Here is a 16,486-nt window from a genome sequence, read left to right on the forward strand (position 1 = left end):
AGGATCCCACAGGAAACCAAAATTTTACAGTTCTCTTTCCTTTGATTAGGGCTTCCTACAGAGTACCAAGTTCATTTACCTGTGAACATCCACATTGCTTTGGAGTTTGCAGAGCTCAATAAAGCCTGTCCCAGAACAAATTAAAATGGGATGTCTCATGGTAATAGCTTTCATGGAAGGGTTTTTAAACTCTTATTAGTAAGAAAAGTGTAAGATTAGTAAGCATATTGTAACGAAGACAATTCCCTCTTGAGTTTTAAGTAAGGATATAGTTCAGTCCGTGTGCAATCCATACGTAACAAATCATTTTCCACTTTCCTGTTGTTGAATTTTTACAGAGGGTTAGCACGTTCACAGCCAGTCCACTAGCTCTGTGTAGGTTGCCGGCTGTGGGTAGTTTTGTCCCTGCAGTGGGGGATGTTCCCTTGGTGGCAGGCAGATTTCCTGCTTCCATTTCTAGACTGGTCACATCTTTCAGGAGGGAGTGATGGATCCGTTTAGATTTTTCTTCCACCTTTACTGCTGAGAAAGCAGTACCCAAAACGGTGCCTCCCACCAAGGAGATAAGTTACCCTTTCTTTTGTGTACTTTTACCCAAACATAACTCCCTAGATTGAAGACGTGCAGAGCCCCTTCTAGAGATACTGGTTGCCGTAGCTGTGCCCAGGCCTGACTGTATTTTAATCATTTCTGTACCTGTAAAATATACTGGGTCACAGTTTAATTTCCTGCTACTAAACTTAGTGAGCGGGTACATCAGTTCTGGGGAGCTGCCTCAGTCTTCCGAATAATAATTCATAGGGAGACAGTTTTGCTAAATGGCGCCCCAGTACAATTTGTGTAGCCAGATGTGGGACATGGCTGGGGCAGAGCAGGGGTCCGGTGCTGAGAAGGCTGCAAGAGTCATGGGGGATCTGTGATCTGAAGGCTGTTGTTGGAATCGTAATAGGAGGAACTTTCCTACTACCCCTGACTGTAGCCTTTCCCATGCTGTGCCTGTGCAATGGGGCCATGGAACGGTGTATGGGCAGCACGGCTGGACCAGCACAGGGACAGGGTGCTGACAGGGGCCACAAAGCAACTACCAGGAGGTGCCAGCAAGGACAGGCTACCAAGGAGGAATTTCTATATATTGCCTTTGTTGTGGAGGCATGTCTGTAGGAAAGGCAAAGCTCACCTGGAGGTGTTGATCACAAAGGAAGTTAAGAGCAAAAAGAGCTTTGATCATCTCAGAGAGATCAAGGCTGAACAAGGAAAATGCAGGGCTGCTGAATGAGGAGGGAGATTTAAAACCAGCAGACACAGGTGGAGCTGAGGGACTCAATGCCTTCTCTCCCGGAACCTTTACTGAAATGGTGTGCCAGGCCTCTGTGTTCAAGGAAAGGGTTCAAGGAGGAGGACAGCACATATTGCCAGGAACCTCATGAAATCCCACAAGGACAAGTGCCAGTGTCTGCCCCTGCGGGGGACTGCCCCCGGCAATGGCACAGGCTGGGGGCTGCCTGCCTGGGAGCAGCCCTGTGGGAAAGGTTTTGGTGGTCAGGGAGCTGGACAGGAGGCAGCCGTGTGCCCTGGCAGCAAGGGAGGCCAGGAGCACCCTGGGCTGTACGACCAGGAGCACGGCCAGGAGATTGAGGGCAGAGATTATCCAGATTACTGCATCCCGTTTTCAGATCCCAATACAGGAAAGATTTTAACAAACTTGAGTGGGTTTAGCAAAAGGACCAGAAGCTGGTCAGGGGTTGGAGCACTCTGTCTTTGAGAAGAGGCTGAGGGAGCTGGGCTTGTCCAGCCTGGGAAAAGGAAGATCTGGAGCAAAACGTGTAGCAGCGTTGTAATGTTCCCACTCAGACTGAGTCAGGCTCATTTCTGCCGTACAATACAGAAGGACGAGAGACAATGGGCTGAAACAAGACAGGGGCAAGGTACATACAGGAAGAAACTTTTCCAGCATGATGATAGTCAAGCACTGGAAGCTGTTTCCTTGGGAGTGTGCATTGGCTCTATTCCAGAAAGTGACCAAAACAGACATGGAGAAAGCCCTCAGGAATCTGGTCTGGCCTGACACTGAGCAGGAGGTTGGTCAAGACACCTCCTGAGGCCCCTTCCAGCCTGAAGGATCCTTCCCCTTCATGTTTTCAAATTAGGAAAAGCTCTCAGATTCTCCCTGAATAACTGAAGGGATTCACATCAGGGCCAGGGCTGCCACACAGGTGCCCCCAAACAGTCCTGACCACATCCTTTCCTTCCTTTTTCATTCCTTTAAACCTCAATTGCTTCTTTTTGACTACCCTAATATCCTCCAAAAAGAACAGCCTGCCCTGTTAATCCTTTATCCACTGGCCTGCCTTTCTTTGTAGCTTTTTTTGGTATTTCTGAGATGCCTGCTGTGGCAATTTGTCACCTTGGATAGCAACTCTATTAACATAATTTTCTTTCTCTGCCTGTAGTGTCCTGCAATTCCCCACAAGGTTATCTTGTTTGAGGCACTGGCCCACAAACCTTAAATGCTGACGTGTTGGGGTTTCAGTCTAGAGGGACCTTGACACGCTTGTGGATTTGGCCAACAGAAACCTACAGCGATATCACAAGGCGAAGGGGGCAAGGTCAGCACTGGGGGCAGAATAACCTCGTGCATTGGGACAGGCAGTGACGAGACCAGCCGAGGCATGACCTAGGGAGGACAGTGTGGGAGTTATGATGGATGCCGTGTGAGCCCGTGGGTTCCCCGTTTTGAAAGGAGGATGTGGAAACTGGAGAAGGTCCAGAGGAAGTCTGCCATGGTGGGCTTAGGGGCCTAAAGCACATGAGCTGTGGTGGAGAAACTGAGGCAATTGGGCCTCTTTAGTCTGCTGAAGGGGAGGCACAGGGCAGTCTAAAAGCAGGTGACACCTGCCTGGAGAAGTAGCAGAGTCAAATTCTTCTGCAGTGGCAGATGGCACGGCAGAGGCAACAGCCGCAAACTGCCTCCTGGGAGCTTCACACGGGGCCTTAGGGAAAGTGGATGAGGAAGGTGGTGCTGCACTGCAGCAGGACAGCCAGAGACTGTCTGGGATCTCCATCTTTGGAGCTTTTCAGGTTTCAGACCCACAAATTGTCAGCCAGTGGGAAACTGGTGTTGGTGATAGCCCACCCTTTGGTGGCAGGCTGCACCACAGACCGCAGCGGTCCCTTTCCCACCATCCATTCCATGAACCTGTGCCTTGCAGTGTGCCCCAGGAGAAGGGATTCAACTGGCTGTGAAGGTCTCTACAGCAGAGGCTCATGGAAGAATTCAGGGTCCAGTTGTCCTCTTCTCGGGAGGTCTCTAGTTCTACGTAGCCAATCTCTCGATCCATATGGTGTTTCAGACTTTGAACAGAAACAAAGCACACTTTTGTACTAGGTTAGTTTCATTTTACCTGCTGAAATGCAAGGCGGACAGATGGAGCTCAGAGCTTGCAGACTGCTGCAGTTAGGACTTCAGAGGTTGGAAATGTAGGTAATAGCTTTGCGTCAGTGTACCCTCTACGAAAATTTGGGGGCTTCCTTTGTAGCTTTTCATTGGTCTGGGATCTGTCCCTTGGCCTCCTTTGGCTAAAAAAGAAACAGCTCACAGAAAGACCAGAAGAGCATCGCACATAGAGAAGGCAGTGCTGGGCTGTGCTGTGCTGCACACACAGCGTAGCCTTCACCCTTCTGCTGGGCTGCACAGATCCCTTGGCCGCAGGAGAAGCCCAGGAGCACATTGTCACAAGGAGCCTGCAGGCAGCTCCCACTCGGTGCTGGTCATGACACCTCCTGCATGGCCTTGCCTGTAGCTAACAGTGTAGCGAGAAGTTCTCCTGAAAACACCTTTACTTTTTATTGTAGCAGTTAGGAATAGAGTTCTTTCCTTGTAAGCAAATCCTATAGTAGCTTGAATGACCAAACCAGGAGACTGTCTTAAATGGATGGGGTCTAACATCATGTGCTGCATTTGCATTGAAGGCCCATTCGATGCTCTACCACCTGGGGCTCCAGCCATCTAAAGGGACACAAGGTCATCTGTGCAATTCTCCCCTTACAGGGTTAGATCCAACGAACAGCATTTTAAATGACACCTTAGGGAGTCTCACGGGGTCCTTTCTTACCAGGATCATAACAGACCAGCACCTCCTGGGGAAAAACACCCTCTCAGCAGTCTTGGATGCAGCCTCTCTGGTCCCATGGGCTGGTAAGGGTGTGGTTTGCTAGGTAACCTCTGGCTTGAGCCCCATCCACCACTGGTTGGTCCCCTTTCCCCTCTAGAGTCCTACCTCAAAGCACAAAGTCCTGAAAGACCCGACCTTGCTGGTAGTAACCGAGGCAGAGAGACAGAGAGTATCTCCCATGGATCTACACCTACTTTACTAAATTTAGTAGTGGTCCCACATTAGGTCTGCTTCTTCTTTAACTGTTCCTGAGGTAGCCACAGCTCATCTTCGTGCCCTTGAATTCCCTTTAGAGTTTCAGTTGAGTTTTGGTGTGAACCACTGCTGTGCCTGGGGGAGGCTGTCTTTCAACACAGGATGTATCCAGACACACTGTTAAAATGATTGGTCTGTCCCTTGACTGTAACATCACGGGTGCGAGTACAGAGCCCTGTGTGATATGCTTTCTGTTTGTGCAATGCCTGCAGCTGTCGGCAGAAGAAGGGACAGACCTTGCCTCTCTTATGGCATCTGATGGTTGATGCCTGTGACGGACGCACTTGATGCTGCTCCCCCCCTTCATGAGACCAGCAGCAGTTTGGTACAGGCTGCAAAGGAGGTAAAGGCCTGAGCCACAGCCACATCAAGAACTCCTCTAGGAAACCCAGAAAGGAGCAGAGCGACAAGGAGTCTCGTGCATACCTCTCCCGTTGTCCACGCTTGTGCCTGTTCTGGTGCTGTGTGGTGGCTGCAGAGGTGCCAACTCTGTTGGACTTGGTCTGTGTCTGCTCAGGCATGTCCATCTTTTTTTCCTTACAGATACCAGCATCCAGCACTTTCCATTTGGGTGACTCCACCTTGGGTGATCTCTCACTTAGTGGGGCTTCACTCACCACTTACCCCAGGCACACACTGTCCCTGTAGAACCCCAAAGGCTCTCCAGGAAGCTCCAGATTACCTTCCTGGAGGATTTCATCTGCACCGTCATGTCTGAGAAAGCCCTGGGCATGTATCTCACTGACCGTTCACCATCTCCACAGTCACCACACACCAATGGGAGAGTCCAAAATCCAACCCTTGGTTTCTAACAGCTACCAACAGGACCATGAGCTGTTCTCTTCCGATTCCAAGGAGAAATAGGCCATTATGGTGTGAAGTTCCTTGGGCCTGTTGTTGACACCAGCTTTGGAAGAAGAGGCCAAACATCCGTCAGTGCACTGGGATGGACACATTTTATTTTAGAGATGTTATGAAAGTGTCAGTTCTGTTCCAAAAACACACTTTTCTATCACATCCAGGTTAGACAGAGCAGGAGAAGAAAGGTGGATTCAGACATTGCTGTAGGAAAAGAATAAAACCTAATAAAACCTGGGGAGCTGCCTCAGTCTTTCGAATAATATTTCACAGGGAGACAGTTTTGCTGAATGGCGCCCCAGTACAAGAGGGGTGTGAGCTTAGTGGAGCCCAGGGCACACCAGGGGAGCTGGAGGCCGTCCCGGTGCCTGAGGGGCAGCCCTGCTCTCTGGCAAGGAAATGGTGCCCGGAACGGGGCCTTCAGGGCCTCAGGGGCCACCTGGGCCTCAGGGACCGCCTGGGCCTCAGGGGCCACCTGGGCCTCAGGCCCAATCCCAGCAGCATCCGTTGGTGACGTCAGCAGCCGCCCGTTACACAACCCCTGCGGCTGGCCCACAGCTCGCTGAGACGTTGAGCTTGTGGCAGCGGGTATGAGTAGTAGAGGAGCCCACAGCCAGTAGATTGAGCGGAAAGAGGTTCTTGAAACCCCTGAAGATGGCTGCACAGCCCTAGAATGAAGAGGGCTGACGGGAGCAGCAGCAGCTCTGGCGGGTCAGTCAAGCCCATGGAGGTTGACCTGCAACAGCGGGGCCGTGAGCCCATGGAGGTGGATCCACCTTGAGAAGAGGAGGAGCCGATGGAGGTGGATGCATCTCCTGTGGGGCTGATGGGGCACTGCAGCACCATGGCCGGCTGCCCAAAGCACCGCAGGGTCCCCGGGGGCTCTCAGCCGGCCTCCCAATAGCCCCCTCCCGACGAGTGGCGCTAGCCCCAAGGGGACCAGCCACTTCGACACCCGGTGAGCTCATCACGTCAAGCCGCAGATGAGCCCAGCTTGCCCACCCCACTCCCTCCCCTCATGACGGGGGCCATGAGGAACTAGGAAGCCACTAGGAAGCCAGTCCCTTATTGTGTACCCTAGGGATTGGTACTAAGTCCTATACTGTGTAATCTCTTCATTAACATGGGGCATGGTGCACCCTCAGCAAGCTGCTGATGGCACAAAACTGGGAGAAGTGGCTGAGACACCAGATGGGTGTTCTGCCATCCAGAGAGACCTCGACAGGCTGCAGAACTGGGCAGAGAGGAACCTTATGAAGTTCAACAAAGGGAAAAGCAAGTCCTGCACACAGGGAGAAATAATCCCCTGCACCAGTACAGGTTGGGGGTCGAGTGACTGAGAGCTTCTCTACAATTTGATAGAGAAGAACCTTTGGGGTTCTGGTAGACCACAAGCTGACTGAGAGCCAGCAGTGTGCCCCTGCAGCAAATCAGGCCATCAGCCTCCTGTGCTGCATTAGGAAGAGTGTTGTCGTCAGGTTGAGGGAAGTGACCCTTCCTCTCTACTCAATGCTGGTGACACCACTTCTGTGGTACTGTGTCCAGTTCTAGGCGCCCCAGTACAAGAGGGACGTGAGCTTAGTGGGGTGAGTCCGGCAAAGGGCCACAAAGATGATCAGTGGGCTGGAGCATCTTTCATAGCAAGAGAGGCTGAGAGAGCTGGGACAGTTTTCCTGGAGAAAAGGAGGCTTGGGGGGAGGCGGGTGGTTCTTGTCAATGTCTACGAACACCTGATGGGAGGACATGAAGAAGAGGGAGCTGGGCTCTTCTCAGCGGTGCCCAACAAGAGGACAAGAGGCAACGGGCACAAACAGAAACACAGAAAATGTCTTCTGAACCTAAGAAAACACCCCTTTACTGTGGGTGGCTGATCACTGGAAGAGGTTGCACAGAGACTGTGGAATCTCACTCTAGGGAGGTATTCAGAGGCCATCTAGAGCCAGTCCTGGACAACCTGCTCCAGCTGACTGGGCTTGAGTAGGAAGGAGTTGGAGCAGACAGTCTCCAAGAGGCCTCTTCCAACCCTCATTGTTCTGTGTTTTTAGAATGCCCAGCAGTGTTTCTGAGAAATTTTCTGTGGTATCGCTCTGCTAGTTTGACTCCTGGTACCCGAAAGCAGAGCCTCCTTCTAAGGATGAGCTCCTTCACTGTGTACTCCTGAGGACAGGGCCAGCCACAGATCACAAAGGCCAGCAATGCCTCAACACACAGCAGTGTCCACTACCCCTGCCTCCACTGTTGAGCCCCTTCCCCCTACAGGGTTTTGGTTGGAAGGGACCTCTGGAGGTCTCTAGCACCATGGTCTGCTTTGAGCAGGGAGAACCTGACAGTTAGATCAGGTTGGTCAGGGATTTCTTCTGAGCCAGCACCGATCCAGTACGATGAGAGGGTTTTTCTGCCTTTAAACTCGATAGAAAATTTCCCCTTCTGCCCTTTCTGCTTCTTGTCCTAAACATCTGCCTGCCCCTGGGAAGCGGTGCATGAATTCTTCTTTTTGCTCTGCTTGCACGCATAGCTTTTTCTTTTCCTCTGAAGGTGTCATTACTTCATTCATGAGACTTTCCTCTTTCAGAAATAAGGGGCACAGGGACTGAAGGACAGCAGAAGAATGATGTGGCTTCTGGGTCAACACTTCTTTCAGTGCAAACCTTGACACAGGTCCCAGCGTCTCCCTCCGTTCCATCCTTCAGGAAGGATGATGGCACTAAAAGTTGGCAAGCAGTGGACACCAGTCCTTTTCCAGGCACGTTCGAGGCCTGGAGGAGCGAGCATGAAGACAGCAAGGACTTCCAGCTCTGCTTCCTGATCTGGCCTGGTACTCCTGGCCCCCTCCCTGTTCTCCTCACAGAGCTCCAAGCTGGCGCTGATGCTCTGCAGAGCAAGTGGGCTCAGGGACTATGGGGTGACTCCACACAGGCTGTGCTGGTCATGTCCCACTGGGTGGGCAGCACAGGCACTGAACTCCTTCCTGGGGGTCTAAAGCTACGGAAGGATCTCGCAGCATTTCTTGTGACTCGGGGTGTTTTCCAGTGCGCACACTGAACCACCCATGGGCTTTTACTGAAGGAGACTTGAATCACCGTCCAGTCGCCTTTTTGTGACCTTGCTGGGTCCCCACAGTCTCCCCTGGGATGGCAGAGCCCTTGATGGATACTTAAATAGAGTGCTTTGCCTTTGGATGACTCCACCTTGGATGATCTGTTGGTTTGGGAGGCCCACCCTCAGGCATATGGTGTCCCTGGAGATGTCCTCTGCTCTCCAGGGGTCTCCGGTTTCCCCTCCAGAAATCTGGGTGGCTACCATTCAGCTCTGCTGCATGTGGGAGAGAACTAAGGAGGCACTGAAGAGCCTGTTCACCATCTCCAGGGGCACTGGGCGCCCACAAGTGAGAGCTGAGTCCAGCCCTCACTCCCCAAAACATCTCCCTGGGCCCCTCTCCCTGAGCCCACTGAGAAGAAAACTCAGTAACAGCCGTGGTAAGTGTGGTTTCAGGAACCTAGCTCTGACTCCAGTGGGAAAAAGATCCTAGCCTTCAGGACCTGCCCTTTGGAGAGCTGCTTTTTTGTTACAGAGATGCTCCTTGGCAAGTCAGCTCTGAAACTGATAACACATTTAGCAAAGCCTCTCTGTTATTTGGCACAGTAGGATCACACTTCTGGCACAGGGGTATGGAAGATGTGTTGGCAGTGTGCTGCACGGCATTGAGAAACCCACTGCCCCAGGCAGCTGCTGCCATTCTGGCACCTGCTCTGCTCTTCAGGAGGGTCCTGCAGTGCAGAGGTTTGCAGATGGCAACGTAGCGGTCACAGGACATTGTGGTGAGCAGAGAATGCTCTGCACCAAACAGGAAGGATGAAAAGAAGACCTGTGCAGCACATCGTGCATAAGAGATGGCCTTGATGTCCCACAGGATATAGGCCATGGACTTGGGGAGAGTGGTAAAGATGGAGCCCAGGTCGAGGAGGGAGAGGTTGAGGAGGAATAATTACATGGGGGTGTGGAGGTGGCAGTCACAGGCTACAGCAGTGATGACGAGGCCGTTGCCCAGGAGGGCAGCCAGGGAGGTGGCCAGGGAGAGCCAGAAGGTCAAGAGCTGCAGCTCCCATGCGTCTGCAGATGCCGGGACCCCGGGCAGGCTGAGAGCTGACCCTGGCCGGCGGCAGAGTCCCTGCCCCAGCACACAGCCCCTGGGGTGCAGGGACCCTGCTCTGAAGGACAGCCCTGGGCACTCAGTGATGGAGGGGGCTGGGGTGGGGCTGCCAGAAGAGGGACAACTTGCCAGCTTGGCAGAGTGCGGGTGCCTGGTTTTCAGGCCCTGAGGTGTCTCAGGAGGGGCAGGCTGGCCTAAAGCTTCTCTCCTCCTCCTCCCCTCCGGGCTTTGTGTTCTAGCGGGACAGCTGGGGCTTTGTCACAAGGGCACCCTGGGTCCGGGTGTGCTGTCCTGCAGGCAGTGGCAGAGGCCGGGAGTGACACTGTCTGCTCAGCACGCTCAGCATGTTCCCCGTGGGAAGGACACCGTGGCACTGGGATTATTGTTCCAGCATTCTTTTTTAAAAAGCTTTGTATTGAAATATGGCCCTTTTCCAGAGGTCAAATGCCACTTCTCCAAGGCTCAGCAGCACCAGCAGCACAGTGACTTCAGGCTCCATCTTGATGTCTGCATATTTCTTGACAAGACAAAGATGGTCTCAGCAGCCAGGGACCTGACTGAGAGGTCGGTGTCTTCCACCAAGGGCTGCAGGGCTGCAAGAGAAGGAAGCAGAGCAGACATGAAACTCCACTGCCTGCAGAGACCCCCAGGAGTCCCCTCCAGACCATGCCAGCCCCACCCATCTCCTTCCCTGGCCAGGAGGAGCAAGTGGGACAAATAGACCAGCTGGAAGCTGCTGCTCAGGAATTCCCCATGTGCCCCTGACGTGTTCCTCTGCCCCTGGAGCATTTTCCTGCAGCCAGGCCAAGCCTGGCAGCACCCTGGCCAGGCTCTGTCCCCTGCCCCACCAGCCCTGGCCAGCACAGCACTGCCCCTGCTCACCGTTGCAGATCTCCCTCATCTTCTTCTTGCTTACGTTCCTCAGGTGCTCCACACCAAGCCCTAGGCACAGAACTCCCCGTGAGACTTCTGCTCCCCAGCACACTCCCAGCAGCACAGCCCCCAGCCCTGCCAGCTCGGCTGCACGCCCTCCTCCCCCTCAGCAGGGCTGACCCCAGGGCAGGACTGTGCCCAAGGGCGGTGGCACTGACCAAGGCCCCCAGCAAGCCCAAGCCCACCTGCATGGTGGGCCCTGCGGGGGTGGGGGGGGTGGTCTGGGGCAGGGCTGCCAGAAGAGGGACCCCGGGGACAGTAGCTTACCAATGAACCCGACGGCCGCCTCTCGTATGGTGGCCTGAGTGTCCTCCAGGTATGGCAGGCTCTGACACAGGTATTCTTCCACCCTGCTCCTGTCGTGCGCTAACTGAGAAAGCACAAGAGCACGGGGCTGGTACGGACCCTCCCCAGCCAGCCATCCGCACCAGTCCCTGCTCCCAGCACCCCCTTCTCCCCCGGCAATTCCCATCTCCCAGCCAGAGTCCGGTGGGGCTGAGGTTCAGAGAGCGCCACAGGCAGATTGCGCCTGGGGGTGGCAAGACCTCTCTGTCCCACTGCCAGGGCCCACGGGTGCCAGGTCTCCTGGAGGAGAGCTCTTGGGGACATCTGTGCTTGGAGGCAGGGAAGGAGGGTGCAGCTCCAGGCTCTGGGCTCCAGGCTGGAGCAGGGCAAGCAAGGCACAGCTGCACAGCCCTCCCCACGGGCACGGGGGGCAGCCCTTGTCCAGCCAGCCTGGGGTCTGGGGACTGTCCTCACCAAAAACTCTCCAACCAGCCGTGTGTGATACGGCTCAGGCATGTAGTTGGGCATCCTCCACCCCAGGAACTCTGTACAGGCAACGAAGGTGTCCCTAGAGGCCTGCAGAGAAGCACAAGATGGGAGATGGCGTCAGAGCCCAGGGAAGGAGACCTGGCATCCTCCTCCTCTTGGCCACGCTCTGTGTCATTCCCAGTCCCTTTTGGGAAGAGGCAGCAGGGGACAGAGTCTGAACCGGGTTCAGTGCCCAGGGCAGGGACACAGGGCAGCCACCACCTCAGGCATCTCACACTGCCGGCCTGCAGAACAGGGATCCTCAAGAGCTGCTGAGCTGCCACCAGGGATGGGGGCAGAGTGAAGGGCAAAGGTGGTGTGGGCCCACGGCTGTAGGCAGCGAGGGCTGGAGTCCCAGAGACACCGGGGCAGGACGGAGCCAGCAGCATGTCCCATGGACACCCCCAGCAGGACGCTTGGCTCCCCAGCTGGGGCTGCCCCAGCTCCTCCGTGCCCAGGCTCCAGATGGGCAGAGCTTTGATCCTGGGCATCAGGGCCAGTCCCCTTCGGGCTGCATCTCCCTTCCCACAGCTTTCCCTGCCCCAGTCTGGGGAACGGGGAACAAGCTGGCTCTGTGACTGTGGGCTGCTGCTGAGCCCTGCTGGACCAGGCAGAGCAGGTCTGGGAAATGTCTGTGCCAGGTTCTCCGGCCCTGCTCGTGCCGGGGCTGCAGGAAGCCTTCCTCTGGGCTGTGCTGAAGTAGAGCTGAATGGGGAGAGTGGGCCCGCAGGGGACCCCACCTCCCCATCCACCTCTGAAGCGGGCAGCAGCGGGGAAGGAGGAAGGCAGCAGTGGGATCAGTGCAGGGAAGGACCGGAGCAGTGGGACCCTGAGGTGACACGCATTCCCAGACTCTGACATCCAGCGGCCCTTGCCTCTTCTGCCCAGACCACCCCCATGGTGTCAGCACTCCCTTCTCCATGACAATACTTGCTGGTCACTGCACCTTGGCCACGCTCTTGATCTGGTCATTCCTATGCAGGAACAGTGGGAGAAGGACACTCTGCACTTTCTTTGCCATCTTTTTCTTCTGTCTCCCCACCACAGTCTTCACCACGTCTTTGAAGAGTCTGATGGAGATCTCCCGCAGCTGGCTGGACTCCTGGTAGGGAGGAGGACAGAAGGACTTCAGCAACAGCCACTCCCTGCCCACAGTGAGCAAGGGCATTAGCGTGGCTGATGGGAGGGGAGAGGCTCTGCGGTCAGATCCTGAACACAGGAACTGTGGACCAGATCTGCAGCTGGGCTGGAGGGCAGCCCTCCTTGCAGAGCACCCATCTGTAGGGCTGAGGCTCCCACAGCAGCCTTACATCATCAAAGAGGGGCAGGAGCTTCTCTGCCAGCTGCAGAGCGATGAGGCTGGCCTCCTTCCTCTTCATGTGACCCATCATGTTCCTGAAGAATTCCAGGGACTTCATCTTGACATCAGTGTTGGCATGCCGCAGGGTCTCCATGATGTCTGGCAGCAGGACCTGCATTTTTCTGGCCTGTAGAGAACACACAGTTTCCTTATTGTGCAGCAGTGAAGACCACCCTGGCAAAATTGTGCTGGTCGCTGAGCACCAGCCTCCCATCCAGCTCCCCAGCAGGTGCCACAGGAGCCGGTCAGCGCAGCAGCCTCTTGGCAGGCCGTGGCCACTGATAGGGAGCATGAGGAAGGGAGTGCAGGAGAGCAGTGTCCCCTGCTCAGCCCACCCCCTTTTCCAACCGGCCTGAGGGCTCCCCAGGCACCCACCAGCCCCAAGCTGCCACTGGAGCTGCTGCCTCTCCCATCCCTCTCGGCTGCCTTGAAATGGCTTCAGGTGCCCGAGAGAGCTGGCTTCGGGAAGGAGGGAAGAACAAGGCCTGACAGGGCTCATGGGCAGGGCAATCCAGCCATGGGGTACTTACATCCATCAGCCAGGACTCAGGGTCTCTAACGGCCATGTCCAGGACATTGCTGCCCATCTGCCTGGCATAGAAGTCGTCTGCTGTCAGGGCCTCAGTGGCCACAAGGACAGTGTCTGTCGCCTGAGAAGGCTGGAGGGATTCTTCAAATACCTATCCGAAGAAGGAAGGGAGGGAAGGCATGTCACACTGAGCAGCACCCTGATGGTGCTGCTTGGCTGAGCAGCACAAACAGCTCTGGTGCCCAACAGTGCTGGCAGCAGTGCCTGTAGAAAAGCTGGCAGCAGGGGCTGCAGTCTCTGCAGGGTGGAGGATGAGAGCAGAGGGCCCCCAGGGTGAGGGAGGAGGGTTGGGGTCATGGGCAACATGTGTTGGTCCTCTGCAGAACTAGGGGCTCGCTGGTGGCCAGGAGGGCTGGAGCTGCTGCGGGGGCCACCCTTGTGGTAGGCCCTGCTCAGGGACAGCAGCAACCATCTCACCCGGGACAGCGAGGCCGTGCCAACCACTGATTCTGGGTCTCTTTGCTCACACAAGCCCTCTGCTTATCCCACAGACCAGAGTCCCAGCAAGGGGGGAGCTCATTACCAGCATCACGTCGCTGCTGTCGAGCGGAGGAGGCAAGCGGGTGCTGTCAGCATCCCGTCCCGCTTGCAGGTCTGGATGCTCCGGATTCTCCTGCTCTGGCAGTGTCTCGGCTACATGGAGTGGAAATACAGAAGAGTCAGTAAGGACATACCAACAGTGAAAAGAGCTTTAAACTCAGCACGGCTGGGAAGGGAGGCTGTGCTGGAGGCGGCTCCCAGCCCTGAGCAGCCCTGCCATTCAAGCACCGCTGGCACCCCTGCCCACGGGTCGTCTGATTCCAGTGTGCCGAGGAAATGGGACCCCAGCACCGAGCCGGTCGCCCACTCTGGCTCCGGCCCTGCCCAGCCCCGGGAGGCCCTCACTCACCAGCCTGTAGCAGCTGCACCATGGACACATCGCAGAGCTCCGGCAGAGAGCTGCTCTCCTGGGCAGCCTCTACCTCCTCCAAGGCCACCCTGGGGTGGCTGGCAGCTCTCTCTGACATGCTGCAAAATGCAGAAAAGTAGGGAAATGCCTCAGTGCTGTGGGACTGCCGGGCGTGGCAGGGAAAGACGTGGGCTGCGCTGGAGGTGCCCTCGCCAGCTCCGTGCTCCTGTCTTGTCCCGTCACTGTCTTGTCAGACACTGCAGGGCCGCAGCCACGCTGGCGGCTTTTGTAGGGTGTCACAGAGGTGCGTCACAAAGGGCCCCACTGTGACCCGCCACCAGGGCCAGCTGGGCACGTCACAAAGGGCCCCACTGTGACCCGCCACCAGGGCCAGCTGGGCGCGTCACAAAGGGCCCCACTGTGACCCGCCACCAGGGCTGCGAGGGGCGGGGCGTCCACTGCAGGTAGTAGGGAGACAGCTTGCCACTGGCCCACGGGTCCTCCCAGGGTGCCCCCAGGCCTCCACCTGCCCTTATGTCCCCTCAGGACTTTCCCGTACCCTCTGGCTCATCATCCCTGAGCCCGGTGTTCACACGCCCTGGCATGGCCCTAGCTTCTCCCCTTCCATGTAGTGCTCTCTTTGCAGATCTACAGTTTCTGTCATCTCACAGTTAAGTCCTTCCCCCCCACACTCTGAAAATCTCTCTCAGCACCAGGAAGCCAAAGATGGTTACGCCTGCTCCTCTCCTCCAACTGCTCTCCGGGGATACAGTTGTCGAAGGGACTCTTACAGTGTCTATCGCTTACCAGATGCTGTCAGAATAGGAGACCCAAAAGAAATATCCTCTCTCTTTTCTACACTGCCCTAACATGTCGAATCGGGGCCCTCACCTACAGCCTAAGAGACACAGAACTTGATGGGTCAGTCAGAAAAGTCTTCTCTAAACACATGGATTTCACTGGGATCCAAATCACGCCTGATTGTTCTGAACAGCTTCTGAGCTGCTCCTTATTTGTGCCTTTAGAGATTTCTCCACATTTCTAAGGTGGGCAGTGAAGAGGATAGACATTTTAGGATGGTGTCTGCCATCTCATTGTTTTTTTTCACATAGCACTCTAATACTATCTGCTGTTCCATCAATGTCTCTTTTCTAATTCAGTTGACGTACTTGCAGTTGCCCTTTGTAGTTCAGCAACCCCTAACCATGGGATAAAAGCTCGTACAAGCAGGTGGGACTTAGCACCACACTCTATCAGAGGGCTGTAACGCTTTTTCTCATGTATATATGTAGTTATGAGCTACAGAGGCAGAAGAGAGAATGGTTCTAACCTGTGCGGATGCTATGAATGCACCTAGAATACCCTTCCCATCCCAGGGTGAGGGTAAACACATGAACACCCTTTCTCCACAGATACAATATTGCCCCGGTAGTTGTGTCAATAGAGTAGTAGAATCTTCAAATAAATCTTAACCATGCAAACCGTTTCCTGTAAAAGGATTAACATGTGCTGGATCGGATTGTTTAGGTAAGCCAGTAAGGCTTGGACCCAGATTAGATGACTCGGATCAATCAGGATCCCACAGGAAACCAAAATTTTACAGTTCTCTTTCCTTTGATTAGGGCTTCCTACAGAGTACCAAGTTCATTTACCTGTGAACATCCACATTGCTTTGGAGTTTGCAGAGCTCAATAAAGCCTGTCCCAGAACAAATTAAAATGGGATGTCTCATGGTAATAGCTTTCATGGAAGGGTTTTTAAACTCTTATTAGTAAGAAAAGTGTAAGATTAGTAAGCATATTGTAACGAAGACAATTCCCTCTTGAGTTTTAAGTAAGGATATAGTTCAGTCCGTGTGCAATCCATACGTAACAAATCATTTTCCACTTTCCTGTTGTTGAATTTTTACAGAGGGTTAGCACGTTCACAGCCAGTCCACTAGCTCTGTGTAGGTTGCCGGCTGTGGGTAGTTTTGTCCCTGCAGTGGGGGATGTTCCCTTGGTAGCTCCTGCTTCCATTTCTAGACTGGTCACATCTTTCAGGAGGGAGTGATGGATCCGTTTAGATTTTTCTTCCACCTTTACTGCTGAGAAAGCAGTACCCAAAACGGTGCCTCCCACCAAGGAGATAAGTTACCCTTTCTTTTGTGTACTTTTACCCAAACATAACTCCCTAGATTGAAGACGTGCAGAGCCCCTTCTAGAGATACTGGTTGCCGTAGCTGTGCCCAGGCCTGACTGTATTTTAATCATTTCTGTACCTGTAAAATATACTGGGTCACAGTTTAATTTCCTGCTACTAAACTTAGTGAGCGGGTACATCAGTTCTGGGGAGCTGCCTCAGTCTTCCGAATAATAATTCATAGGGAGACAGTTTTGCTAAATGGCGCCCCAGTACAATTTGTGTAGCCAGATGTGGGACATGGCTGGGGCAGAGCAGGGGTCCGGTGCTGAGAAGGCTGCAAGAG

The 16,486-nt window shown here is 54.5% G+C and overlaps 1 protein-coding gene across 1 annotated transcript; it reads right to left on the minus strand.

Moving 5' to 3' along the window:
* Nucleotides 1-10,317: 10,317 nt before the first annotated feature.
* On the minus strand, nt 10,318-14,624 carry LOC141948975 (uncharacterized). The gene is made up of 10 exons (XM_074882085.1): nt 14,579-14,624; nt 14,345-14,477; nt 14,020-14,138; nt 13,654-13,763; nt 13,072-13,221; nt 12,492-12,668; nt 12,128-12,283; nt 11,128-11,229; nt 10,636-10,734; nt 10,318-10,377 (listed from the first exon to the last, which is right to left on the minus strand). Exons 1-10 carry the CDS (start codon nt 14,622-14,624, stop codon nt 10,357-10,359), a joined length of 1,113 nt encoding a protein of 370 aa, XP_074738186.1. The 3' UTR covers nt 10,318-10,356.
* Between the last annotated feature and the right edge of the window lie 1,862 nt (nt 14,625-16,486).

This window comes from Strix uralensis, chromosome 12 (assembly GCF_047716275.1).
Source record: "Strix uralensis isolate ZFMK-TIS-50842 chromosome 12, bStrUra1, whole genome shotgun sequence".
Classification (NCBI taxonomy): Eukaryota; Metazoa; Chordata; class Aves; order Strigiformes; family Strigidae; genus Strix; species Strix uralensis.

What these genes read in the sequence shown, in the direction of transcription:
- LOC141948975 (XM_074882085.1), bottom strand. Translation starts at nt 14,624, where the DNA reads ATGCCAGGGCGTGTGAACACCGGGCTCAGGGATGATGAGCCAGAGG. An exon ending in TCCTGCCCCTCTTTGATGAT is followed by an intron (nt 12,284 to 12,491) that starts GTAAGGCTGCTG and finishes CCTCCCTACCAG; the next exon opens with GAGTCCAGCCAGCTGCGGGA. An exon ending in GGCTGGTTGGAGAGTTTTTG is followed by an intron (nt 10,735 to 11,127) that starts GTGAGGACAGTC and finishes TTTCTCAGTTAG; the next exon opens with CGCACGACAGGAGCAGGGTG.